The sequence below is a fragment of the Pan troglodytes genome, chromosome 1 (assembly GCF_028858775.2).
Source record: "Pan troglodytes isolate AG18354 chromosome 1, NHGRI_mPanTro3-v2.0_pri, whole genome shotgun sequence".
Taxonomy (NCBI): Eukaryota; Metazoa; Chordata; class Mammalia; order Primates; family Hominidae; genus Pan; species Pan troglodytes.
Genome location: NC_072398.2, coordinates 189,959,376 through 189,987,046, shown reverse-complemented (window position 1 = coordinate 189,987,046; position 27,671 = coordinate 189,959,376). Strand labels below are relative to the sequence as shown.

Genomic DNA, 27,671 nt, shown 5'->3' with positions numbered 1-27,671 from the left:
CGGTCTCCTCACCTCTTGTCGATGCTGTTTTCACCTGCATCTTGACTCTGCTGCCCTTACATCTTCTTTTATTTTTCCTTTCCCTGCCACCGTGGCACTGCTTTTTGGATTTAATCTCATCTCCCCTCTCTTTGAGTCCTCTGCCCGTCATGTGCTTCAGACTGGTTTCTTATCTGATGTCCCTCTCCCCCAGTATTTACAGTCTCTCTTCATTGCATGCCTGGGAGAGATTTCTGACAAGGAGCAAGTTATTGTTAAATTATAGAAGAGAACTACTTTTTTTTTTTTTTTTGAGGTAGTCTTATTCTGTCGCGCACGCTGGAGTGCAGTGGCATGATCCCAGCTCACTGCAACCTCTGTCTCCTGGGTTCAAGCGATTCTCCTGCCTCTGTCTCCTGAGTAACTGGGACTACAGGCGTGCGCCATCACAGCCGGCTAATTTTTGTATTTTTAGTAGAGATGTGGTTTCCCCATATTGGCCAGGCTGGTCTCGAACTCCTGACCTCAAGTGATCCTCCTGGCTCTGCCTCCCAAAGTGCTGGGATTACAGGCATGAGCCACCATGCCCAGCCAGAGAACTACTTTTAATTAAAGGAATTTTGGTTTAGCTGCAACCACTTTTAAATGTTGATGTTCTTTCCTTTTAGTCGATCTTTTGTAACCTAGAGGAGCTGTGTTTTCTTGATGATATGTTGTAGTTTAGCCAAAGACATTATTTATTTCCTGGAGAACTGGAGTACTTATCCAAGTTTGAATTTTTTTCCCATGTAGGGAAAATAATGAGGCACCTGCCTGGTATCCCAGTGTCTGGCAGTGATGTCAGCAAACATTTGGGGTGTAGTGTTCTATCAGCCAGCTTAGAGCTGGTTTTATTAGGTTGACTCTGAAGGTTATTAGTTGTCAAAGCTTTAAACAAAAGCTGCGTTATTAGAGTAGCAGTTGTTTTTCTACACATATTTGACTAAAGCCTTTCAGTGATCCAAGAAATGTTTGTTATGATCCTATTTAAACCTGACGAGAACCTTCTGAAGTCCTGTGACAGAGAAACTGAGGCTTCAAGAGGGTTCATAGCTAATAATTGGCAGAGCCAGTGTTTGAACCCAGATGAGTTTGGTTTATTGAGATATATTTATATCATCTGTAATTTTTCCTTCTTCCAGGTCAAAGAGTAAAATGAAGTACATTCTGGTTACTGGTGGTGTTATATCAGGAATTGGAAAAGGAATCATTGCCAGCAGTGTGGGCACAATACTCAAGTCATGTGGTTTACATGTAACTTCAATCAAAATTGACCCCTACATTAACATTGATGCAGGAACATTCTCTCCTTATGAGCATGGTAAGCGCAGTGGATTTCTTCATAATAATTGCATGTGGCAGAACATGTCAGCACTTGGGAATTATGTGCACGGTTTGCATAACTTTTATTTTCTGCCTTCTAACAGGTCCCTTAATACAGCAGAATGATACTTTTCTTACCTAGAAAGGAAGAAGCAGAATTCTTTTTTTTTTTTTTTTTTCTTTGAGACAGGATCCCACTCTGTCCTTCAGGCTGGGGTGTAGTGGTGTGATCATGGCTCGCTGCAGCTTCCACCTCCTTGGCTCAAGCAATCCTCTCACCTCAGCCTCCTGAGTAGCTGGGACTACAGGTGTAAATCACCATGCCTGGCTAATTTCTAAATTTTTTGTAAAGGTGGGGTTCCACTGTGTTGTCCAGGCTGGTCTTGGGTCCTCCCACCTGTAATCCCAAAGTGCTGGGTTTTATAGGTGTGAGCCACCATGCCCGACTGCCTTTTACTTCTTTGTTGTTATTGAGAACCTGTCAATGGTGTGACATGCGACTGTGGCTGTTACTTCAAAGATTAATTGCTTAAAACTGGGAGAGATGTTAAAACATACCTCTTAAGTTTTAAAATTCTGCATTCATACTCCTACTCGCTAGCGTTGAGGTGAAAATCTGCAAGCATTAAGTGTCACTAGTGCAGAAATCCTCATGTAACAAATGGCATCAGGAAAAGATCCATATACCTGAGTGATATTTAATACAGAATTCTTGAGCGGAGGATGAGTTATCTCTCTGAGGGAGAAAATGAGACTTTTTTTCCTTTCCTGTGTTTGAGCTTGTCTCCTATTGTGATGGTAGGAATGAATCATTCTGGGCAAAATTTCTAGAGTGAAGTTTCATGGAATGAATGTGCAACAAAAGAATGGGGTAAATATGTGCAGTTTCACAAAGTTGTTTAGAACAAAAGCAGAGCTCGGAAGCTGATTTTTATAATCAGCACAAGCTTAATATGCTTATATCCAGGTTTTGAATCAAATATTTTTATCATACTTTAAACCATATTCTGCTCAATTAGGAGACGTTTCTGAAGGTTCTTTTTCCCTAGGCAGCAGATGCTGTATACTACTGTAAAGTCCTGTATGCACAGCCCACTGGGCTGTCATTTCTTCCCATCCCATGCTATTTTATAACTCTTCTTAAGAATGAGTTTGTTGACAGGCTAGAAGTATGAGGTTACCTTTTAGAGAATAGCTGGTAATTTTTCTTTTTGTGTGTCATATTTAGTCTTCTAGAAGTGAATTTCTGTGCTTCCTGTTACGTAATTGCACACCTTGTTAATGAGTGTTTTATTTCAGGATTGCAGTTGTGCCATGGTATAGGTATTTTTCACTTAACGTAAATGGTTTCTCTGTTCGCTGCAGGTGAGGTTTTTGTGCTGGATGATGGTGGGGAAGTAGACCTTGACCTGGGTAACTATGAGCGGTTCCTTGACATCCGCCTCACCAAGGACAATAATCTGACCACTGGAAAGATATACCAGTATGTCATTAACAAGGAACGGAAAGGAGATTACTTGGGGAAAACTGTCCAAGGTAATACTGGATTTACCTTTAAAGCTTAAAAGTCTTAACCAGTTTAATTTCTTCTCCCTCCCACCTCTACACAGTTGTGTAATTCCCTTTTGAGTACAAAAGTTTACATTGTATGTGATTTCAGCATGAAACTCTCAAGGTATTGTTACTGAAATATGCCTTCAGTTGAAAAATCAGAATTATATTGTTGTTTGCTAAAAAAAATAATTTGAAGAACTACTTCTTCGTTGAAGCTTGTCAGTTCTGCCAAGGCAGCATGATACGAGTCCAGAGAGCTGTTGTTTTTACACAGTAATGAGTGTGAAAGTGGTAAAGGCAACTCGATTAGGGCATTAAGCCAGATGGCATGTATGTGTGCATCTGGGACTTACTATGTATAGAAGTGAGAAGGAAATGAACATCTATTGTGTATACTGGTTTCCAGGCCGTTCATCAGTGCCATATGGCCTAGGAGGAGCCTGAGAAGTGGGTTTCTGGGTCCTCCCAAGCTTTCACTGGCACAGCTTCGCTTACATCTATTTGCTGTTTTGGGGTTTTGTACAAACATTCATTTAAGGAAAATGTTTTGCTGCTTTAAAAAGGTGGGGATGGAAAACGACTGATCTAGTATAATGGCAGTGGCCCAAATTTGGAGAGGTTGCTGAAAAGTGGCTTTAATCTGAGTTATGAGAGCAGATCTGCTTTTGGCTTTAGACTTTACTGGCCTGAAAGCTGAGGGTCACACTGACAGCTGGCTCTGGTCTGGGGCTGCCCTGGCAAGATTCTGGGCTAATTGGGTCATGTTTGGATCTTAGCTTCCCCTCTCACCAGCTTTGTGAACATGGGCAAATTAACCTCTTCAAAATGTGGATTCCTTTTCTGTAAAATGGAGACAATAACAACACCTACCTCTCTGGGTTGTTAGGAAGATTAAAGAAACTAAAAGTCAGTGAAGTGTTTCCCTGACTTCCTGACACATAGAAAGGAATCAGTTAGGAATTAGAATGGTTTTGATCATACAGTTTGCTGTTTATTTATTCATCATCCATCAAATTTGCATTGAATGCTCACTGCAATCAGACCCTCACTGGTGCTGGTGATGCATGTGATGAGCAAGACCAGAGAGGTCATTGCCCACATGGAGGTTACCTGTGGGGGAGGCAAACAACAAACATGAAACAAAACGAGACGTCTGTCAGAAGCTGTGAAGAAACCAAGTGGAGTGAGGACAGAGTGACTGGGGAAAGCCACTTTGGGCAGGTGGTCGGGGAGTCTCCCAAGAGAGGCCATTTGAGCTGAGAGGCCAATCACAGCGAGAGTGGAATGAGAAGTGCGGAGGCGCAGGGCTACGAAGGCTTGGTTGGTCCAGGAATGGAGGGGAGGCCGGCATAGCTAAGGCAGAGTGACTGAGGGAGATGGTCAGAGAGCGGGGGTGGTAGCCACAGCCAGGTTCTACCCAGTCGCTGGGCCGCAGCAAGAAGCTAGGAGTGTACTCGGAGGAGTGGGAAGCCACCGAAAAGTTGAAGTGTGGGAGTGATGAATTCTGACTTGAATTTTAAAAGATCACTTTGACGCCATGTGTGGAGTAGATAATGAATATTCTTCTGCGTGAGGCAAATGAATGTCCTTGTGCATGAGGCATTGCTGTAACTGGAGTAACCTGGAGTTAAACAGTAATCTTCACCTTTTAGGAACTTGCAGTCTGTGCCCAACAACTATGATTTTTGAAGTGTTGAGCAATTGCTGGCATTCTTTGAGCATTGACATGGCAGGCACTTTACCGAGCATTTTACAGGTGCTGTCTCACAAAATTTCCACAGCTTAACAGGTGGGGAAAACAAGCTTAAAATGGTTCTATAATTGGCCCAAAGATCCACAGCTAACGAGTCATGGGACTAAGGTTTGAATCCAGACATTCTGACCCCGGGTGCTGTGCTTCTAACCACTCTGCTGTGCTGTGCTGGCTCACTGCAGTGGATTGTCTACCCTTTGGTAAACTGGAAACATGGAACAGGGTCCCAGAAGTCTCTTGTTCCTGGAAGTGCACTGAAGTGTAATGTGCCTACCTTCAGCTGTGAGCAATAGGGTTGGCTATACTGGTGTGTGGCCAAAAGGGTAGACTCTGCACAGGGGCACGTGCGCCTGTGTGGCTCAGGACACTGCTGTCAGCCTTGCTCTGTTGCAGGGCTTCCAGCAACAACTTAGACATCTGGCTGCAGGAAGTGTGAGCTCAGAGTTTTGTTGAGGCCAGTTAAAGGGGGCCTCAAAAGTATTTTTATGACCCTGTTGCTGCTCTCTCCAGGCAGAGTGCTGCAGTTTGTTTTCACAGTAAGTGCATTTGTCTCAATCAATGTAGATGGACAAGCATAAGTCCCCTGTTTGTTTTCTCTTTCCCAGTTGTCCCTCATATCACAGATGCAATCCAGGAGTGGGTGATGAGACAGGCGTTAATACCTGTAGATGAAGATGGCCTGGAACCTCAAGTGTGTGTTATTGAGGTTTGTATGATTCCTGCACATGTGAACAAGTGTACTCATCTCCTTAGTCAGCCATCAATAACTGACAAGACAGTTCCCAGTGGAGCCCTTAGCCTTCCTATCTCTGGTGCAGTATGTTGCAATGTGGCAGGTAAGGGCACAGTAACAGTCATGTGGAATGGCCACGCAAGGGAAAACCGTAGTTTGCCCAGTGTTCCTTTTTTGTAGCATTTATGGATTCACTTAGTACTGATTGTCCCCATGAGTAGTGTGACACATTTTCATCTGTCTCTTGAGCAAGTCAGCAGATCTTTTGCTTTCGTCTGGCAAGAGCATTCGTCTCCGAATGAGCTTCATTTGGTTTCAGTATCTGTACTCCCGCTGTGCTGATCCTAGCTGTTGGATCTCAGTGTTCCTCAGATAACAGGAGACTCAAAAGTTCCAGCAGTTTGTTTATAACTAATACTTTTTTTTTGAGACAGGGTCTCACTCTGTCACCCAGGCTGGAGTCCAGTGCAGCAGTCATGGCTCACTGCAACCTTGACCTCCTGGGCTCAAGCAGTTCTCCTACCTTAGCCTCCCAAGTAGCTGGGACTACAGTGCGCACCACCATGCCCGGCTAGTTTTTGTACTTTTTTGGGAGAGGGAGGGTTTCGTCATTTTGCCCAGGATGGTCTCTAACTCCTGAACTCAAGCCATCTGCCTGCCTTGGCCTCCCAAAGTGTTAGGATTACAGATGTGAGCCACCGTGCCCAGCCAACTGATGCTTTTTCAGTACAAAAATTATTTATGGTTAACTAAGGAGATAAGATTTAGGTTTTTTTTTTTTTTTTACTTTGTCACTGTGATAGAGATAACATTCCTGGCACCTCTCTCATCTGACCTTTTTCTTGAAATGATGTGGAAAGTTCCATAATAACCTTTGGGAATGATGAGCCTGTCCAAAAGAATAACCTTTTAGTACAAAGAGTTGTCTAATTCCTGTTAACTAACATTATACAGGGTTAGAGAGTCCGTGTTACATAATTACTGATACTGAATCAGGAAGACAGAACAGTTGTTAGAAAACTAAACTGCCAGAGAAGGGTTCAGTGCCTAACCTCTGAAACAACTTTGTTCTTCTAGCTTGGTGGAACCGTGGGGGACATAGAAAGCATGCCCTTTATTGAGGCCTTCCGTCAGTTCCAATTCAAGGTCAAAAGAGAGAACTTTTGTAACATCCACGTCAGTCTAGTTCCCCAGGTAAGTAAGACATTGAAAGTTTTACTTTGGGGGAGATGGAGAGGAGGGAGGAAAGGTAAACCGGAATGATTTTCACTCATTGTCTAGTAGTTTTCACTTGAGGTGCAGGAAGCAGAGAATAAAGAACTTTGTAAGTTTAAATTTGTTACAATCATACTTTTTTGAAAAGATCAAATAGAAAACATTTGAAAAATCAGGGCAGTTGCATTTGCAGATGTAGATTGGCCGTGTGCATTTGTCTTTACTATATGGTGGAACTAGAGTAAAGAGGCTGTTTTTAAAGACAAATCTTGTGGAGAGGAGTCAATAGTAACAAAAGTTGGGAAGCCGGAAAGCAGATGGATGCATAGAACCAACTAAGCTGACCTTGAATGCCAGATCTTAAGCCTGCAGCAGTGAAAGCAGAGAAGCAGCCCTGTTTGCCCTGCAGAACCCCAAAAGCTCAGGAGTGGGATGAGGGTGGGCCTCGTGTAACTACTGCTTCAGAAGACTCAGACCCTGACATCTTTTTCCTACAGTGCACAGTTGGGTGTTAGCCTCCTCCCACCTTGGCAGAAGACTGGAGGCTTGTTCTCTGGAGAGGGTTCCTGGATGAGCAGACAGTAGGGACAGTTGAGGGCAGTAACACTGGACTACAAATATGGGGTTATGTGTAATGTTATGCTGTTGACAGTCCTTGCCTTCTTCCACCATTTGGTTCCCAGAATCATCATGTTTAGGCTTGGCCATTCCACGTAGGAGGTTGTAAGATTGTCTTCTTGGGTATGGATAGCCCAGGATAAAAGACACTGGCTCTGGGGGCTCCCCATGAAATAAGCCAGCCAGATTTTCACCATGACAAGCCTACATACTCACACATAACTTATAGGTAGCATTTAAGCAGGCCTCCATACACCTGGAGAAAGCATCTGATAGGTAAGAGACCAAACAACAGAAAGAAAGAAACTTATAGGGAACTGAGGCGCTACAAGCAGAGGAAACTTTAAAAAAACACCAAAAAACCAAAAATGACCTGTCATTACTATTCTTAGAAAATTAGAAGGAGATAAGCTATATCCATTAGGTAAGAACTGGATGCTGTAAGAAAGAAACATTGAGAGAACAGAAAAGAATCCTTGGAAATTAAAAGTTAGATAGCAGAAATGAAAAAGTTAAGAGAAAGTAAGTTGAGGAAATACCCAAGGAAGTACAGCAAAAAGACCAAGAGATAGAAAATAGGAGAGAAAAGGTAAAAAAATTAGAGGACTGGCTCAGAAGTTCTAATGTCCAAATAATAGGAGTTCCAAAAAATAAGAACAGAGAAATGGAGGTATAATCTGAACCCCAGGGGTCAGCAAATGATGGCCTATGGGCCACATGAACCTACCCCCCCTGTTTTTGGAAATCAAGTTTATGGAAATACAGCTGTGTCTGCTTGTTTATGTGCTGTCTGTGGCTGCTTTTGCTCTAGAACAGTAGAGTTGAATACTTGTGGCAGAGACTGTGTGGCCCACAAAACCTAAAATACTTACTATCAGGGCCTTTACAGAAAAAATTTTCTGACCCCTTATCTGAACAATTCAAGGAAATTTCTAGACATCAGTTTCTAGGTTGAAAGGGCCCCCTTGGTGCCTATCATATTGGATGACAGATGACCTACACTAAGGCATATTATTGTGAAGGTTCAGACTAATGGGGCAGAAGTTCTAAAAGGCTCTGAAGAGAAAAATCAAGAATCATTGTGCCACTGGACCCCTCAGCAACAATACTGGAAGCTAAAAGACATTGATGCTATTTCATTAAAAATTCTAGTGGAGGCTGGGCATGGTGGCTCACACCTGTTATCTCAGCAGTTTGGGAGGCAGAGGTGGGAGGACTGAGCCTGTGAGTTTGAGACCAGCCTGGGCAATGGGACAAGAGCCTGTCTCGATTTAAAAAAAAAAAAAGTCCAACAGAAAATGATTTCCATCCTACAAGTCCATGTGTAACGTGTATCTGTTAAGTGTGAGAGAAGAATAAAGATAATTTCGTACAGAAAGGAAAAGTGTGGCACATGGTTTGGGAACAGTATTTAAATACTTAAAAAGTATGTAAACCCAAAAGAGGACTGCAGGCACAGGAAAGTGTCTAATGGGGGCAGGATCCTCATTTAACAGGGAAATCAATAGAAAATGCTTCCAAGTAAATGTGGAGAAGTAGCACACCAGCAAGATCAGTTAAGAGTTGAAGAGCGGTTGTTTCTAGGGATTGGAAAGGGGAGAGTGGGTGAGGGCCGATACTGCTTACAAGCTCGGTAGAACCATTTGACTCTAAAATGCATGCACGTGTAACTTTGACAAACATAAAAGCTAAATTATGTAAGTGACCAAATGATCTATTTCCTTATTAAAAGAGGTTCAAGGAAAAGTCATACTTGAAAATTCCTTATCAGAGGGAAACTAACTTTTTTTTTTTTTTTCTTTTGTGAAATAGCCAAGTTCAACAGGGGAACAGAAGACTAAACCCACCCAGAATAGTGTTCGGGAACTTAGAGGACTTGGGCTTTCCCCAGATCTGGTAAGATTTCCTGATAGCTGGTTGCAGTGTAATCTTTTATGTCTAGTTAAGATCACTCTATCATGACAGACAAGACCTTTGTCTTGTTGGGTTGCTTTTGATAATTGATGATGGAGAAAATAGGATTAGTTCTTTGAACCGGGCTGTAGTTTGCAAGATGTTCATACTTAGAGCGTGTTAGGTCTTGTACTCCCCAGACCTTATTTTTCCTCTCAGTCTTTTTACTCTCATTTTTACTCCTACCTGGGAACACTAATGGAGGAAAATCCCAGAGCTCTTGTAGTTCATTAATGTATTCATTTGTACTGCCATTCTCTTACGTTTCTCCAGTTTGGCGTTTACGGATTTTAGCTTTGAAACGAGTCATAATATTTTTATGGATTATGTGCCTGGTGCTGAGAGTTAACGTTTTCGTTCATCTTAACAATGTGATGTCTGTTTTAATTTCAGTCAGGAGAAACCCCTACTTCTGTCATTTTTTCCTTCTGTCTAAGCCATCTTGTTCTCTACTGCTAGGTTGTATGCAGGTGCTCAAATCCACTTGACACATCAGTGAAGGAGAAAATATCAATGTTCTGCCATGTTGAGCCTGAACAAGTGAGTAGAAATTCCCATCTCTAATAAGTTGTTTTTTGCTTCTAATTGTCCTAAAGCCTCTTGATCAGTTTCGTGAGGCTTGTTATTTTCTAATTAGAGACAGTGGGCTGTTCCAGAAGAACCCATTGCCATCGGCCATTCCCTGCCACTCCTGGTTCCCCAAACAACACCTGTGTCCCTCCTGCCTCTTCTCCGTGCTTCGTACTTTGTGCTTCAGCCGGGTGGAGTATCTTTCGGTTCCCCTAGTACCCTCCACTCTCCCTATGATTGTACTTTTTCACTGGCTAATTTCTGTTAAGAACCCATGTCCCCCTCTTCCTGTTGGCTTGGCAGTCTCCTACTCACTCTCATCCTTCAGGTTCTAGCGAAGACATAGTGTTGTCTGAGAAGCTTTAACTGCCAAACCTCCTGGCCCTTGGCCTTCAGGGTTAACTGCGTCCTTCACTGGGCTCCTGTGTGGTGTCGCACGTATGCTGCTGATGGGCCCATCTTTCTGGTGTGTGTGTGTGTGTATGTGTGCGTGTGTGTGTACATGTGTGGTGTGTATCTCCCTTCACAGACTCTAAGCTTCTGAAGGGCAAGGGCCACCTCATTCAACTTTATGTTTCTGGTGCCTGGTGTCTAGGGTGTTGTAGGCTGTCACAGAGATCTTAGTGTTTTTGTTACTGTACCTATGATGCAGGAAATCCAAAATTTGGAACCTGTAATGTATCTAAGTGTGGTGCTTAGTATGGAAATTCTAGTGGTGATACATTGAGCATGTAGCTTTGGCCAGGTTTTAGATATTTCTGGCCTAGCAAGTGAAGGAAATTCAATTCTGTAGCAGAATAGGTTGTCATTAAAATTGTTCAATTTTTTTCTTTTTTTTTTTAAATTGAGACAGAGTCTTGCTGTGTCGCCCAGGCTGGAGTGCAGTGGCACGATCTTTTTGGCTCACTGTGACCTCCACCTCCCAGGTTCAAGCGATTCTCCTACCTCAGCTTCCCGAGTAGCTTGGATTACAGGTGTGCACCACCACTCCTGGCTAATTTTTGTATTTTTAGTAGAGATGGGGTTTCATTATGTTGGCCAGGCTGGTCTCAAAGTCCTGACCTCAGGTGATCCACCTGCCTCAGCCTCCCAAAGTGCTGGGATTACAGGTGTGAGGGTGCCCGGCCTTAAAAATATTCACTATTAAAAATGTAACAAGTATTTCCACATTTAAGTTTAAGTTTCAGATTTTTTGCTTTTTTTTTTGAGATGGAATTTTCACTTTTTCATCCAGGCTGGAGTGAAGTGGAGCAATCTCAGCTCAGTGGAACCTCCACCCCCTGGGTTCAAGTGATTCTCCTGCCTCAGCCTCCCGAGTAGCTGGGATTATAGGCACCTGCCACGATGCCGAGCTAATTTTTGTATTTTTAGTAGAAATGGTGTTTTGCCATGCGGGCCAAGTTGGTCTGGAACTCCTGACCTCAGGTGAGCCACCCGTCTTGGCCTCCCAAAGTGCTAGGATTACAGGTGTGAGCTACCACGCCCAGCCTTGCCTTTTTTTTTTTTAAGAGACAAGGTCTTGCTGTGTCACCCTGGCTAGAGTGCAGTGGTGCTGTCACAGCTCACTGCAGCTTGGGCTTAAACAGCCCTCCTACCTCAGCCTCCTGAGTAGCTAGTACCTTAGGCGGACGCTACCATGTTCAGCTGTTTTATTTTTTGTGGAGATGAGGTCTTGCTATGGTTGCCCAGGCTGGTCTTGAACTCTTTGGGCTCAGGAAGTCTTCTTGCTTCAGCCTTCCAAAATGTTGAGATTACAGGCGTGAGCCGGCAATGCCCAGCCTTACTTATTCTTTTAATTGGAATGTTTATCTTACTGAGTTGACTTGATATAGTCTGAATACAAGTCTTTCATCAGGTATGTGATTTTCACATATTTTCTCCCTCTCTGTGCCTTGTCTTTTCATTTTCTTCTCTTTTTTTTTTTTTCTTTTTGAGATGGAGTCTTGATCTGTTGCCCAGACTGTAGTGCGGTGGCATGATCTCGGCTCACTGCCATCTCTGTCTCCCGTGTTCAAGCGATTCTCCTGCCTCAGCCTCCTGAGTAGCTGGGGCTACAGGCATGCACCACCACACCTGGCTAATTTTTGTATTTTTAGTAGAGACGGGGTTTTGCCAAGTTGGCCAGGCTGGTTGCGAACTCCTGACCTCAGGTGATCTGCCTGCCTCGGCCTCCCAAAGTGCTGGGATTACAGGTGTGAGCCACCGCACCTGGCCTTCATTTTCTTAATAGTGTCTTTTAGAGCACAGACACTTTTAAATTTCGACGAAGTCCAGTCTGTTTTTTTCTTTTATGGATTGTGCTTTCACTGTCATGTCCAAGAACTCCTTGCTTAACGAAGGTCATGAAGATTTTCTTGTAAAAGTTAGTTTTAGGTCTTACATGATCCATTCTAGGTTAACTTTTGTGTGTAGTGTGAGGTAAGGGTTGAAATTTTTACATGTGGATATCTACTTGCCTCAGCCCCATTTGTTGAAAAGACTATCCTTGGATACTATTCTATATACTTTTTAAAAATAAAGGTACATTATAGATTTACTAATCTTCATAAAGTTGTTTAGACTTATTTATAGCTATTTATAATTTTTATTACTACCGTGTATTTTTAAAAATTATATTTTCTGATTAGATATACCCCATGTGTAGGAGACCCTGCTGACCTCTGTCCATTAATCTACAGCCTAGCAACCTTACCAAAATTCTATTAGTACTGATTGTTTACCTGTAAATTCTTTTGGTTTTTATGGATAAGCAGTGATATTGTATGCATTATTCAGTGGCAACCGCTTCTTGTTTTCTGGTTCATTTTTTTTTCTTATCTAATGATAATGGCTAATATCTTCAGTACATCATTGAATAGAAGTACTGAAAGTGGCCATTCTGGCCTTGTTCTGGACTTTAAATAGTAAACATTAATATTAAACCATGTGATGTTTACTGTGGGTTTTTTATATTGCCAAATTTTCCCTAATCTTAATTTACCAATAATTTTTATTATGAATTTGGTTTTGAATTTTTATCAAGTCTACATCTACTGAGGGAATTGTTTTCCTCCTTAATCTGTTTTCTATTTATGTGGTGAATTCCACTGTTAAATTTCCTAACACAGTAGTTCTCAAACTTGACTGCACACTGGAATCACTTGGGGAGCTTTAAAAATACTGACGCCTGCCTCCTACCCCACGAGATCCTAATTCAAGTGGTCTGGGGTGCAGCATGGGCTTTTGACCTTTTATAAGCTCTGAATGATTCCAATATGCAGCTGAGTTTGAGAACCACTGTTCCTAGTTAAGCCATTCATAGGTTCGTGGACATGATTTTTTTAAAGCTACATTTGTGGTTTGGATCATGAATTATTATTATTATTATTTTTAAGACAGGTTCTGGCTCTGTTGCCCAGGCTGGAGTACAGTGATGTGATCTTGGCTCACTGCAACCTCCAACTCCCAGGCTCAAGTGATCCTCCCACCTCAGCCTCCTGAGTAGCTGGGACCATGGGCACATGCCACCACACTCAGCTAATTTTTTGGGTGTTTTTTTTTTTTTCTGAGACAGAGTCTCACTCTGTCACCCAGGCTGGAGTGCAGTGGCACAATCTCAGCTCACTACAGCTTCAAGCTCCTAGGCTCAAGTGATTCTCCCACCTCAGCTACCCCCCAAGTAGCTGAGACTACATGCACATGCCCACCGTGCCTGGCTAAATTTTGTATTTTTTTGTAGAGACAGTGTTTTACCATATTGCCCAGTCTGGTCTTGAACTCCTGAGCTCGAGCAATCCTCCTGCCATGGCCTCCCAAAGTACTAGGATTATAAGCATAAGCCACCTTGCCCAGCCATGAATTTTTTTTAAAGGACTTTTGCATCCATGTTCATGATAGATTGGCCACTAATTTTCTATTCTATTCTTGAGTCTGTTTTAGTATCTAGAAAATTGTTTATCTAGAAAATTGTCCTTTTTTCTGTTTTCAAATAATAATATTTTTACAAGGTCACGTAGCTAGTAGGAGGCTGTAAGCCTGGTGAGTTTTTGCTTTTATTTAATAACTTGCTTTTTTCTAAACAGGTGATCTGTGTCCACGATGTCTCATCCATCTACCGAGTCCCCTTGTTGTTAGAGGAGCAAGGGGTTGTAGATTATTTTCTTCGAAGACTTGACCTTCCTATTGAGAGGCAGCCAAGGAAAATGCTGATGAAATGGAAAGAGATGGCTGACAGGTTTGCCTGCAATGAGGAGCTGGGAGTGCTAGCCTCCTTTACTCTTTTGTAGGGCTGGTGAAGCCGACTCTAGCCCTAGCACTTTTGCACTTTTGCACTTCTGCCATCCACTCATTAGAAGGGCCTTTGTAGTAAGAGATGTTCAGAAAGGATCTTAGCTGTCACGTAGCTGTGGCACAGATGAGGAGATCCTGATAGGGCCAGGCCAGGTGCCGGGCCTCCAGACAATGAGTTCGGGTTATGTCTTAACATGCTTGTCTCTTACCAACTAGATCAGTGCAGACGGGCGTCCTGGTGGCAGCGGGTGAGTGTGCATATCCAAAGCCCACATGAATGGCTGACAGTGGCTGGAGCACTCCTGGGTACCACCCCAGAGTTCTGAGCTGTGTTTGGGAATGTGTCTCACCCCACACCAGAAAGGGATCACATTAGGACGGGGATGTGTTGCTGCCTACTCCACTACATCCTTTTGAGGCTCGGTGATGCTGTCACATTCCTTCAGAGTTCTTCACTTCGTGTCTTAGAGCAATGGGCAGGCCTTATCTTAGTTGCAAGATCAATATGACGGCCTAGAAGCATTTGGAGAGGGCATACTCATTCCGTTGCTCTGTGAGAATCGTTTTTCATTTCAACATTTTCCTTTCAGTCTTTGTCTGCTTACATATAGCTATCAGAATGGCAGTTTTATCATCCTTTTTCATAAAACATTATAAGCATTTTGCTCTATTATATTTTACAATGAAAACTTTTAATGAGTGTGGACTTTTCTATTTTGTGAATGTCCCATAATTTGTTTGACACTTGCCTTCACCCCATTAATTCTTGTGAATTGTCTGTTTATGTCTGTTTTTTTTTTTGGCCTTTGGTATGAAAAAAATTTTTTGTAGGCAAATTTGTGTGAGACATTGAAACTCTTTGTAAGTTTCAAAAAAAAAAAAAAAAAACAAAAAAAACTTTCTTTACAAAGCCTGCCATGTTGATCTGAAAATTACTTCCTCTTTACTGGTCTGTACACAGAACTCAGATAATAGCTATTCCCATTATATTCTTCCCAGATGTGTTTTTGTTGTTTTTTGTGGGGGTTTTTTGAGGCAGGGTCTCACACTGTTGCCCAGGCTGTAGTGCAGTGGTGCAGTCAGCTCACTGTAACCTCCAACTCCTGGGCTCAAGATCCCCCTGCCTCAGCCTTTCAAAGTGCTGGGATTATAGGATTATGGGCGTGAGCTCATTCCTGGCCAGACGTGGTTTTTTTTCCCTTGAAATAGCTATTTTGGTCTCATGATAGCATGTACCTTCTGAGTAATTGGGTTTTTCTTGACGTTTATTTGATAGATATGATCGCTTGCTGGAGACCTGCTCTATTGCCCTTGTGGGCAAATACACGAAGTTCTCAGACTCCTATGCCTCTGTCATTAAGGCTCTGGAGCATTCTGCACTGGCCATCAACCACAAATTGGAAATCAAGGTAAGGAGGGTGGCACAGGTACAGCCAAAGGATGAGCAGGGAAGCAGTCTATAGTCTCGTAGGTGCTGCGTCATATCTGCTTTCTGTTTGGAGCTCAGAATTACTTTTTAAGGAATTACTTTTTAAGGGATTAAAAAGATTTGTGGTTGCTTCGTGGCTTTGAGAAGACAGTAGAGCATTTTCAGGAATTAATGAAGGGGAGAGATGGCTAGAGGAGAGGGTGAGAGAGACTTGAGTTCTTGGCTATGACTGTCAGGTAACCAAATAAAATGCCCTGTGGAAATGGGGACCACTGGTGGACCACAGGCATGCTGCACAGTTGATAGCTGGAGGCTCTTGGAGACTTTGTTGGCATGTGGGCTGCCTTTCCTAACCTGTGCTTATCACTTATTGCAGAGTGGGAATGACAGTATTAACCTCATGGAGCTGTGAGGTTTCTCTGGGATGCAGGGCGGGCACTCAGTAAATGGTAGTTACTGTGTTCTGGTCTGTGCCATGGCGGGCAGCAGCTGAGCTGGTGGAATGGTGGGGCATGGCCCTGCTTGTCTGTGGGTGGCAGTAGAGTGTCTGGTTAAGAGCATGGATGCCGTGGCTGGGCGTGTTGGCTCACGCCTGTAATCCCAGCACTTTGGGAGGCCGAGGTGGGCAGATCACGAGGTCAGGAGATTGAGACCGTTCTGGCTAACACGGTGAAACCCTGTCTCTACTTAAAATACAAAACATTAGCCAGGCATGGTGGCATGTGCCTGTAGTCCTAGCTACTTGGGAGGCTGAGGCAGGAGAATTGCTTGAACCTGGGAGGTGGAGGTTGCAGTGAGCCGAGATTGCACCTCTGCACTCCAGCCTGGGCAATAGAGTGAGACTCTGTCTCAAAAAAAAAAAAAAAAACAAAAAAAACCATGGATCCCTGAGCCCAGTGACCAGGGCTCAGATTCTAGCTCTGTCATCTACAAGTGGTGAGACCTAGACAACTTACTTAACCCTCTTTGTGTCTCAGTTTCCACATAGTTAAAAAGGGATGGTGATGGTGCCTTCCTTCCTAGGGTTGTTGTAAGAAGTTCATGAATACAAAGTGCTGAGAATTATGCCTGGCATATGGTAAGCACTATGTCAGCTGTCCTTAAACCCTCCCTTCTGCCTGTCCCCTTTATTCCTTTTCTTCTTGGCCCATCAGCTGAAGCTTTTCAGGAAGAGATGAAGGTCAGAGGTAAAGTTGGGGCTCAGTGCTGAGGTTGTTAAACGGGCCCCATGTAGCTGTCCCCACATTGGGGTTTGCTTTCTACTTCCCAGGTGTTTCTCAGCGTGAGAGTTTAGTTTGCTTTGTGCTGCTGGACAGGTTCCTGCAGAATGGCCTGTTGTACGTGTTTTAAGAATTTAAATCCCATTACACAGCCCTGACTTCTTATTTGCTAGTTCTTTCCATCATTCATTTATTTTATCCACTTGGAGTTAGTCTGTGGCTGCCATGTGTTTGTTAGGTGGCAGAGGATGAGAGATGGATGAAAAGGCAACAGTCTCTGCCTTTAAGGAATATTGAGTCTCTTAGGAAGGAAGGAGCACATAGGAGAGGCTGAACCTGCTGTGGCAGACACATGAGGAAGGCAGACTTCCTCATGGAGGGACACCAGGTTGGGTTGGGTAGGATGGAGAAGGCTCGGAAGGGGCATTCCTGTTAGAATAGATAGAGCACGTCCAAGGGCTTGGAGATGTGGAGCAGTTGGAAACACTGTGGATGGAAATTGTGAATTGGAGGCTGTCTGGAGACAGGCTGGTGAGGGCCTGCCCACAATTCCATGAACTGGGCCAAATCTGGGTCTTACCCTGAGGTTCAGGAAACTAACTGCAGGGTTTAGGTGTAGGAGATTGTAGAAAAATGGTGAACACCCTAATTTAAAAAGCGGGCACAAGATTTGAACAGACACTTCCAAAAAAAGATGTAGGCGATAAACACGAAAAGGTGCTCAACACCTCTAGTTGTCAGGGAAATCAGTGCACATGAAGTCACAATGAGATAGTGACACAAACCCCCTAGGGCGGCTGAGTGTTAGAGAGGCTGTGGAGCTCTTACCTTGCTGCCGGGAGTGTAAAATGGCAACACCACACTAGAAAACAGTCTGGTAGTTTCTTATCAAGGTAGAGACATGTGATCCAATAAGTCCATTCCCAGATACTCACTTGAGAGACTTGAAAACGTCCACAAAAAAAGATTTTTATTCAAATGGACAAATTATTCGTAATAGCTGAAATCTCGAAACAACCCAAATATTTATAGCCTGTCAATGGATCAATTTGTAATGGTTTATTTATATAGTAGAAACCACTCAGCAATGAAAAGGAAGAAACCAGACTGAACACTGACTGGCTCAAGCCCATAATCCCAACACTTAGGGAGGCTCTGCTGTGGGAGGATCGCCTAAGGCCAGTAGTTCGAGAGCAGCCTGGTCAACATAGCGAGACCCCCGTCTCTGCAAAAAAAAGTTAAAAAAGAAAAGGAACAAACAACTGATAAACACAGCAACATGGATGAACTTCAAAAACACTAAGCAAAAGAAGCCAGACACAAAAGGTTATATACTATTTGGCTCCATTTATATGACGTTCTGTAAGAGGCAAAACGAATCTGTGATGATAGAAATTGGATCTGAGGTTGTTTGGGGTAGGAGGTAGAGGGGCACATTCTGGGAAGATGGTAACTTATGTTTTGTTTTGTTTTGTTTGAGATGGAGTCTCGCTGTGTCACCCAGGCTGGAGTGCAGTGGCACGATCCCAGTTCACTGCAACCTCTGCTTTCCAGGTTCAAGCAGTTCTCCTGCCTCAGCCTCTTGGGTAGCTGGGACTACAGGTGCATGCCACCACACCCAGCTTTTTTTTTTTTTTTTTTTTGTATTTTTAGTAGAGATGGGGTTTCACCATGTTTGCCAGGCTAGTCTCGAACTCCTGACCTCAAGTGATCCACCCGCCTCGGCCTTCCAAAGTGCTGGGATTATAGGTGTGAGCCACCACGCCCGGCTCATTCTATATCTTGGTGTGTATGTTTGACAAAACTCTTCAAAGTATGCACTTAAAATGCTTGTATTTTATTGTATGTGAATTATGCTTCAATATGGCAGAAAGAAAAAGAAAAAACCCACAAAAGCTGGGCGGAAGATGGGCTGAGGAGGCTGTCATTGAACAGAAAGCCCTCTAGAGTCTGCTGCAGAGGCTTAGCTGAGACCCGATCCTGAACACAGTAGAGTGCGGAAAGAGAGAGATTTGGGAGTTTAATGATTTTGAAGGAAACTGTTGTATTTTAAAACCTCATATTTAAAAAATGTTTAAGTTATTAAATATATTAAGATGATCACTTTAAAGCCAGTATTAAGATGATCACTTTAAAGCCAGAATCAAGAAAGACAACTTTGATAAAATGATAATACTATTTAAAAATTAAGAAAGCACAGCCTGGGGTCACGAGCCTGCTTTTCTCCCCCGTCTGAATAACATCCAGTACATAGATTCTGCGGACTTGGAGCCCATCACCTCGCAAGAAGAGCCCGTGCGCTACCACGAAGCTTGGCAGAAGCTCTGTAGTGCTCAGTGAGTAGAGTTCACTGCCTTGGGTTTCCAGAGTTCTTTTGGTTTGTTTTAATGAAAAAGTCCTCTTGTTTTCATGTGCCAGTAGTAGGTAATTGACTTGTTAAAATATTTTTTAATTGTTGAAAAGACTACATGCCATCTGATTTAATCCCTAAAAAATGCAGCTTGTCAATATCATTGGATCTGAAAAGCTGTTCTGATTTTGATATTGTTTGCCATATGCATCTATTGATGAGGCTCATTTAACGATTTTTCATCCAGAACATTTGATGAGTACCTATCAGTAGAGTCTCATCAATTGTTTTGGCAGTTGTTATTTATAATAGTAAAACATTAGCAAGAATTTCTGGTTCACTAGAACAGTTGAATATTACGGAGGTGTACACCTTCTTCTGAGTGTCTTGGTCAGTACGGCACACAGAGCTGATGAAGAAAGGCCCCCTTAGGGGACCGTTTTAAGCCAAGAGGTAAAATAAATTGTTAATATTAATATATGTATTTAAAATTTTGGGCTGGGCACAGTGGCACATGCCTGTAATCCCAAAACTTTGAGAGGCTGAGGTGGGAGGATTGCTTGAGCCCAAGAGTTCAAGACCAGCCCAGGCAACATAGGGAGACCCTGTTTCTACAACAAAAACAACAAAACCAGCTGGGTGTGGTCCCAGCTCCTTGGGAGATCAAGGCTGCAGTGAGCTGTGATCACACCACTTCACTCCAGCCTGGGTAACAGTGTGAGACCCTGTCTCAAGAAAAAAAAATTGTGAACAACTCAGTACCAAAGATAGTGCAGTGGCAGTATTGCAATTATGTATACTACCTTTTTCACTTGCAATAAACATGTTCTTAAGTTTCTAAGAAAAGTCCATAGTTTCGTATGCAGTTTCTAAGTTGATGGTGTTTACATACAATTCATTGTTACAATAGCACAATGTATGGGGTTAATTCATGGCTTCAGTGTCTTGGTAATGGCCCGTTAGGCGATTATTGCAAGCTGGACTGGTAGAAAAGGGGAATTGCCTTTGTGGTTTGTTCTTTTGTGCAGTGGAGTGCTGGTTCCAGGAGGATTTGGTGTTCGAGGAACAGAAGGAAAAATCCAAGCAATTGCCTGGGCTCGGAATCAGAAAAAGCCTTTTTTGGGTAAGGAGCTCTGCAGTGCAGTCTTCACTTAAGAGTAGGAAAGAGTGGGGAACGGTGCCACGTGGGAGCCTATGAACAAAGTGGGGGGATTACTGAAACGTGCTGTCTTTGTGGATAGGAGCCCAAGTAGAAGCCTTCATGTTTTCTCTTTAGAGACAAATTCAGTCTTGGAAAGCTTATTTATGCTTATGAGCTACATGTAGATGTCGTGGAATTTTGAGAGAATGAATTGTGAATTCCTGTCCATTTAATGAACCCAGCTGTTTGCAGCACACGTGAGGTTGAGTTTTATATCTGCTCACTTGGCACAACAGCTGACTGTAATTGGACAAAATGATTTTGCATGCCTCCTAGTGCTGTACATTTTAGTAATTTTCAACTTGAACAATTGTAAATAAAAACTTAATGAGAGAGGGTAAGAAAACTTGAATTTTAAAGTACTGAGGCTAGGCACGGTGGTTCACACCTGTAAACCCAACACTTGTGGAGGCTGAGGCAGGAGGATTGCTGGATCCCAGAAATTTGAGGCTGTAGTGAGCCAAGATCTCTCCACTGCACTCCAGAGTGGGCAACAGCAAGACCCTGTCTGGGGGGGAAAAAGGTACTGAATAGAACATCACTTACTTCTAAAATCGGATGACTTTGCAAATCTAGAATTTTCATCTACTTTACATACAGTTTTTGAAATCTAATACAAGTAAAGTGTAACAGCAGAGAGTACTTGTTCATAGTAGGAAGTTATGAGTTTGTGATTATAATTCTCCAAATAAAGGACACAAAGGCCATTGCAGAGGCTGCTGGGAAAAGTGGGAGCTGCCTTTTCAATGGAGTTTTGTTTGTTTTTTCCCCCCGACTGGAAGGCGTGTGCTTAGGGATGCAGTTGGCAGTGGTTGAATTCTCAAGAAACGTGCTGGGATGGCAAGGTAAGTGTGCATTAAGACACTCATTCAATTCCTGCTTGTGTATTTCTGGAGGATATGAGGCCTATTGCTGCCTGGGTGATCAGGAGCTTTGGAGAAGGGCAGGCCTGGGTTCCTAGCACCTCATGGTGTGCCGTAAGGGAGCTGCCTTGCCTCTTGAGGAACAGCACGGCTCCTCCATGCAGGAAGGAGGGAGCACAGCCAGACTCCCTCCTTTGCCTTCTGCCTCTGTGTTCCTGTTCTTGAGATTCTGTCACTTTGATCACCGTGGCCACCATCCTGAAGCTGGTGCCTGGTGAGAAGTCCTTGTCCTAAGTGAGGCTTGGGCAGTTACTATGAGAACCTGGGCTCTGGAGCTATTGAAACTGGGCTCAGATTCCAACCTTACCGCTTATGGGTGATTTTAAGCAAATTACTTAGCCTTTATGGGCCTCCGTTTTTTCTGTAAAATGGGAGTAATAAAGGTACGTACTTCACATGATTAAGGGAGATAATGTATGTAAATAGTCTCTAGTAGTGCCTGGAAAATAGGGAAATGCTCAGATAATATCAGCTCTTCACCTAGCTGTGTATTACCATGTGACAGACCTCCCTAAAGCTCAGTGGCTCCCAACAGCAGTGACTTCTCATCTCAGTATTCTGTGGTTTGGCTCAGTGCCTGGGTTTCAGCTGCACGTGGTGTACTATCTGAGATGGCACACTCCTGCCTTGCGTTCAGCTGTGAGCTCCGCCCAGCCGGGACGTCAAGATGCTGTCTCCACCTAGTGGTTCATCATTCATTAATCCAGCCCAAGCTTCCTCACACAGGGTGGGCAGCTGGCCTCCAAAATGACAGGCCTGTTATGCAGGCACTTATCAGGCCTGCTGATGTCGCGTTGGCCAAAACAAGTCACGTGGCCAAGCCCCGAGCCGGCAGGGGAGGAGAACACACATGGGTGTGAAGACTGAGCATGCTGCACTGGGGCCACCCATGGAATGGTCCACCACAGCCCATTTATTCTCTGTAGCCCACCCGACAAATACTAGATTTTCAGAAAGACCTTGTAAATTCTGTGGAAAATAAAGTAACCTGAAGGAATGTAAAAGCAGTTTGACTTTATAAAGAACAAGTGACTCTGGTGGCCAGTATATGGTTTAGGGCTGGGTTTCATTCACCCTTTCCCTGAGAGGCTGCTTCACAGTGACCTGGGGGTGTGGCTCAGTTTGGTAGACAGCATGCCCTTGAGTGCTGGCTTCTGAGTCCTGAGAGGCACTGTCTTATCACCCGCCACCCCAGAGCTGGCTTTCTGGCCTCCCTGGATCCTTCACAGCCCCAGACCTCTGCCTCTCACTTAGGTTCCCAAATGGGTAGGTGCTTTGGTGATGAGCTTACACTTCAGTTGACACTGGACCCTGGTTCAGGCCAGGAGGAGAACAGTGCCCAGCATTCACATAGTACCAGGAACTTGGTCCTTTGCCTTTTGGTCTTTAGTGGTTTTGCTTTGGTTAGATGGTAACTTCAATGAAGGTTAGAAAGGTTGAGTTGAAATCAGTTCATTTCTGACTGAGCTATTGAGTGAAACAGTTGAGTAGGGCTTTGTATTAGCTGCTGAAGATGAAAGAAGTATAGAAGAAATAGTACTTGTTTAGCTCAGAGAGACAAGAGTCTGAAACATTAAGACAATATAAAAACTTGGCCGGGCATGGTGGCTCAGGCCTGTAATCCCAGCACTTTGGGAGGCTGAGTTGGGTTAACCACTTGAGGCCAGGAGGTCGAGACCAGCCTGGCCAACATGGAAAAACCCCATCTTTACTAAAAATACAAAAATTAACCAGGTGTGGTGGTGTGCGCCTGTAATCCCAGCTACTTGGGAGGCCAAGACATGAGAATCACTTGAATTCCGGAGGTGTAGGTTGCAGTGAGCCAAGATTGTGCCACTGCACTCCATTCTGGGTGACATAGTGAGACTCTTGTCTTAAAACACAAACAAACAATATAAGAACTGTCACAGGCGGGGTGCAGTGGCTCACGCCTGTAATCCCAGCACTTTGGGAGGCCGAGGCAGGCAGATCACCTGAGGTCAGGAGTTCGAGACCAGCCTGACCAACATGGAGAAACCCCATCTCTACTAAAAATACAAAGTTAGCTGGGCATGGTGGTGCATACCTGTAATCCCAGCTACTCAGGAGGCTGAGACAGGAGAATCGCTTGAAACCTGGAGGTGGAGGTTTTGGTGAGCCGAGATCACGCCATTGCACTCCAGCCTGCCCACACTTGTTGCCCACAAGTGTGAAATTCTGTCTCAAAAAAAAAAAAAAACTGTCAAAGATACAGTATCTAATTAAAAATTACTAGGTTATGCCATTAGTTTTGATTTTCCCATTTTGTACTGATTGACTTTCCAGAGAGTTATACTTAACGTAAAAAAATTCACGTGTGTGTGGGTTGAGTATTTTATGTCTTAAAAATGCTATTTATTGCCGGTCTGGTGGCTTGCACCTGTAATCCCAGTACTTTGGGATGCGAAAGCAGGAGGATTGCTTGAGCCCAGGTGTTTGAGACTAGCCTGGCAATATAGCCTTTGTCTCTCCAAAAAATGAAAAAAAATTAGCTGGATGTGGTAGTGTGCCCCTGTAGTTTGACCTTCTTGGGAGGCTGAGGCTGGCGGATTGCTTGAACCTGGGAGTTCAAGGCTGCAGTGAGCTATGATCGCACCACTGCACTCCAGCTTGGACAACAGTGAGATCTTGTCTGGGGATGAGGTCAGGGGGATGCTATCTTTAGTTTTTGTTCTAATCACTGATCTTAAACTGAGGAGGGAAGTTGTGTTTAGAGCTTAGCAATGAAACTATTAATCGCTTTTGTTTGTAACTATTTTCATAACAAGTATTTTGGTATTTCAGATGCCAATTCTACAGAGTTTGACCCTACGACCAGTCATCCCGTGGTGAGTCAAGTGTTTGAACCTCCACAGGGCTTAGAAGGGTGTAGAAGGGGCATTTATGAACGTGATTGATGATTAGAGGCAAGAAGTGAGACTGCTTGAGTCCATCCCAAAGAACCCTGAGGTTTTGGGCACTCAGACCTACCAGAGAGGAAAAACTTTTCTTTTTCATTATGTAATTCCTCCCTAATCTTTCATTGACCACAGAAAGTTTTTAAGACAGGTACCAGCCCAGGAAACTGGAGGGGATTCCTGATTAAAATTCTTCTCCATCCCTACTCCCCTCAACTCCCAGAACACAGTATAGATACTAATATGAGACCCTGGCATGTGTACTTACTGTGTGCCAGCCGCTGCTCTCACTGCTTTCATGTGTATATTATATATTAATTCATGGGATCCCCAGCCATAGTCCTGGGAGAACTGCTGGGTTGGAGCACTGGTTGGCTTAACGGTATCCAAAGATTTTCCAGGCTGGCGTACCTTGAGTTAGATTTCATGCCGAGGGCATGTGGCATTCTCAGCCTGCTGTACTGTTAGGCACATGGAGGAGGGAGGATGCCTTTAATCACCTTTGAATTCCCAGCCCAGGGTGATAGGGATGTAAAGGGAAGGGCACTTATTTACATTTTTCAGCATTCAGCAAATGTGAATGCGTACTATATGCTGGGACTGCCCTTGTCACTGAGGACACCGTGCTAAATGAGACGGACAAAGTTCTTGATCTCACGGCACTTAGACAGCATCACTGTGTTTGTTGACCTGAAATTGAACTTTGCTGATACTAAGGCCTCAGGAGTGGACCAGCAAATGTTTTGCAGCATGGGGCTTTGGGGTCAGGAGGAACAGGGCACAGAGAGCCTGGAATCAGAAGGTGCCTGGGAACGCTGGGCTGAGAGGTGGACTGGGCCATCAGTGCATGGCCCACCCAGTCCTCAGATGCTTGCTAAGCTGCAGGGTGCTAGCTCTGCATCCCTTGCCTTTGAGCAGTCATCAGGCTAGCTGGGGCGATGACAGACATGTTATGACACATCCAGTCCGTGTCTGTGCTACTGTATCAGTCTTTCTAAGGAAGTGATGCTTACCGTCCACAGTGCTGGGGCGGGACTAGCCTGAGGAGGGGCTGCTGTGGTCCTGTCTGCAGATCAGGAGGACAGGCTGAAGGACGGAGCCTCCACCCAACCGAGGTTACAAATGCCAACTGGGAGGCATTTTCTTCTGTGACAAAATGTCTCATAAGGAAAGCCTGGAGAATTAGAGCTTACTCACAAGCCTTTGCCACCCACTCAGCAAGGGAGGTTTCTCTCTAGCGGAAGCAGAGTTCTGTAGTTGGTGTCTGTTTTCTGAACATCTCCAGGTCGTAGACATGCCAGAACACAACCCAGGGCAGATGGGCGGAACCATGAGGCTGGGCAAGAGGAGAACCCTGTTCCAGACCAAGAACTCAGTCATGAGTAAGAGCTGCCTCGCGCTGGCCCAGCCTTTGGCTCTGCGTGCCCAGGACGCGTGTCTTAGGGTGGTGCTGTGGCTTCGAGGAGCAGGCTGGCTTTTTTTGGTTTCGTTCTTGCTTTTGAAGTTCATTCTTTCCTCTCTTATTCATACCCTTTTAGGATGCACTGTGATAGCCATAGAAGCAGTGTGGGTCTTAGAAAGGACACTGGCAGTGCAGTCAGACTCCTAGGCATGGGCGCCTCAACAGAATGAGGCAGTGAGGTTACATTCATCCTTATCGGTTACTTTCCTATTAATACCAGCCATATCAATTGCTGATGTTTGGCAATTTTTGTCACACAAAAATGGCAATTTCATATGATTCAGCCTAAGTAGATTCTGTTCTAATAAAGTACTAATAGATGCTGAAGGTTTAGGGTAGTTTTCGGAGGAAAATAGTTAAGAAAATGACTATTACACAGATTTCCTTCTTGTCTACTGGGAAAATTCTGCCTTTACTGTATTAGCAGAGGCACCCTTGTGTCTGTCCGGGCGTTCTGTAGCAGCATAGCTGGAGTCACTCGAGTATCGGATCTTTCTCTTACCAACTATGATGTTGTGTGGATTTGGGGATCTCGAGGCAACTGTGAAATGAGTCAGTAGAGCAGCCCATTCGCAAATGTCCAGCTTGTTCACATGCAGCCACTGAGGGCTGATGACCTTTGATGTCCATGATTGGAACTGAATGGTCATCAGAGGTCATCTGTGCAGCTCTTAAAATGCCTCCCATCCTGCCACGTTCCCAGGGCCTTGCCGTTTCGTACATCCTGATTTGCTTTCCAAGGCAGTTTTCTAGCAGCAAAGTGCCCATACTTTGCAATCATGTGTTTGAGGGTGGTGGTGAGAGTCTTGTTTCTGTTACAGCTTTCTGTAGTGTTGTCAGAAAGAGTCAAAAGCCCAAGAATTAGTCTAAACTGTGCTGTTAAGAGCAGGTGACCTTAGCAGATTCATAGAAATAGCCCTCAAAAGACCTGGCTGTGTGGATGATGAAAAGTAAAGCAGGAAGGAGGATGTCTTTGTGAACGCATCATCCTGTGAGATAAAGTTCTTTACATCCAGCCCGTTTGTTTTGCCAGGGAAACTCTATGGAGACGCAGACTACTTGGAAGAGAGGCACCGCCACCGATTTGAGGTGAGGATTCCAGCTTGCTGGTACTCTGGAAAGATAGTGAGCTGAGAGACCAGCAGAATTATTTTTCATGCCTCAACAGGTGAATCCAGTCTGGAAAAAGTGTTTGGAAGAACAAGGCTTGAAGTTTGTTGGCCAAGATGTTGAAGGAGAGAGAATGGAAATTGTGGAGTTAGAAGGTGATTATTCGGGCAGTTTTATTTAATGGAAAACTTAGTAAAGTTTTCTTGGCATATGGGAAAATATAAAAATGTTATCTTGTTGCTCCTGACCTAACAGAATTAGGAAGCAGCACTGTCTCATGAGGGAAGGGGTCTTGATAAACGTGGGGTCTGGACTCTAGAAACTTCTTTCTGGTACATGGCCTTCCTCGGGGAGCCATTTAACTTCTGGCCGCAGTTTCTCCTTCTCCAAAATGCTTGGAGTTGGTACTAAAGCCACTTCAGCCCTCTCCTGAACCGCAAGACTCAGTCTACAGAAATCCTGGGAGCCAGGGTCTTGGGCGGGACCCTGGACAGGAGGCCTTCAGCCAGGAGGGGACAGCACAAACAGTGCTGGAGAAAGGGTGTCAGATCACTCATGCTTTGAGGTTACCTTTATCTAGATTCAAATGAGAAAGTCATTTTCAAATTATTTTAGGGCCTATGGAAACAAACATTTAAGCAGATTTTGTTCTTTTACAATTTGTGCATAACCTTCACAATGAAGCTGTTTCTTTTGAATCTCTATTTCAGATCATCCCTTTTTTGTTGGGGTTCAGTACCACCCTGAGTTCCTGTCCAGACCTATCAAGCCCTCCCCACCATACTTTGGCCTCCTCCTGGCCTCTGTGGGGCGGCTCTCACATTACCTCCAGAAAGGCTGCAGGCTCTCACCCAGGTAGGCGCACTCTTTGCTTCAGTAATCCATTAGTCTTCTCTAGTCCTTTAGGTGGTCGCTGATTCATTACAGCAACACGTCACAGTCAGTCATAAGAAAAAAAAGCCACAGGCGCCTGGGGCGAAAGTTTCCTCTCCTTTCCCGGAGCTTTCTCACAGTGTTTCCCTGGCATATTGGCCAGGTCCCCCTTTCTGCAGCAT

The 27,671-nt window shown here is 44.1% G+C and overlaps 1 protein-coding gene across 5 annotated transcripts in view; it reads left to right on the top strand.

The window, feature by feature from the left end:
• CTPS1 (CTP synthase 1) overlaps positions 1-27,671 on the top strand; it is a 32,925-nt gene that overhangs the window by 2,486 nt on the left and 2,768 nt on the right. For all 5 annotated transcript variants that reach the window (XM_524681.8, XM_054665919.2, XM_009455217.5 and 2 more), the window contains exons 2-17: positions 1,161-1,339; positions 2,707-2,877; positions 5,254-5,354; positions 6,459-6,575; positions 9,027-9,110; positions 9,627-9,707; positions 13,799-13,950; positions 15,283-15,415; positions 18,903-18,991; positions 20,034-20,128; positions 20,989-21,051; positions 23,932-23,975; positions 25,330-25,426; positions 26,540-26,595; positions 26,675-26,771; positions 27,327-27,471. In XM_524681.8, coding sequence (XP_524681.3) covers positions 1,174-1,339; positions 2,707-2,877; positions 5,254-5,354; positions 6,459-6,575; positions 9,027-9,110; positions 9,627-9,707; positions 13,799-13,950; positions 15,283-15,415; positions 18,903-18,991; positions 20,034-20,128; positions 20,989-21,051; positions 23,932-23,975; positions 25,330-25,426; positions 26,540-26,595; positions 26,675-26,771; positions 27,327-27,471 — 1,691 coding nt within the window. In that variant the 5' untranslated portion in view covers positions 1,161-1,173. The remainder of the gene's footprint in view (positions 1-1,160; positions 1,340-2,706; positions 2,878-5,253; positions 5,355-6,458; positions 6,576-9,026; positions 9,111-9,626; positions 9,708-13,798; positions 13,951-15,282; positions 15,416-18,902; positions 18,992-20,033; positions 20,129-20,988; positions 21,052-23,931; positions 23,976-25,329; positions 25,427-26,539; positions 26,596-26,674; positions 26,772-27,326; positions 27,472-27,671) is intronic.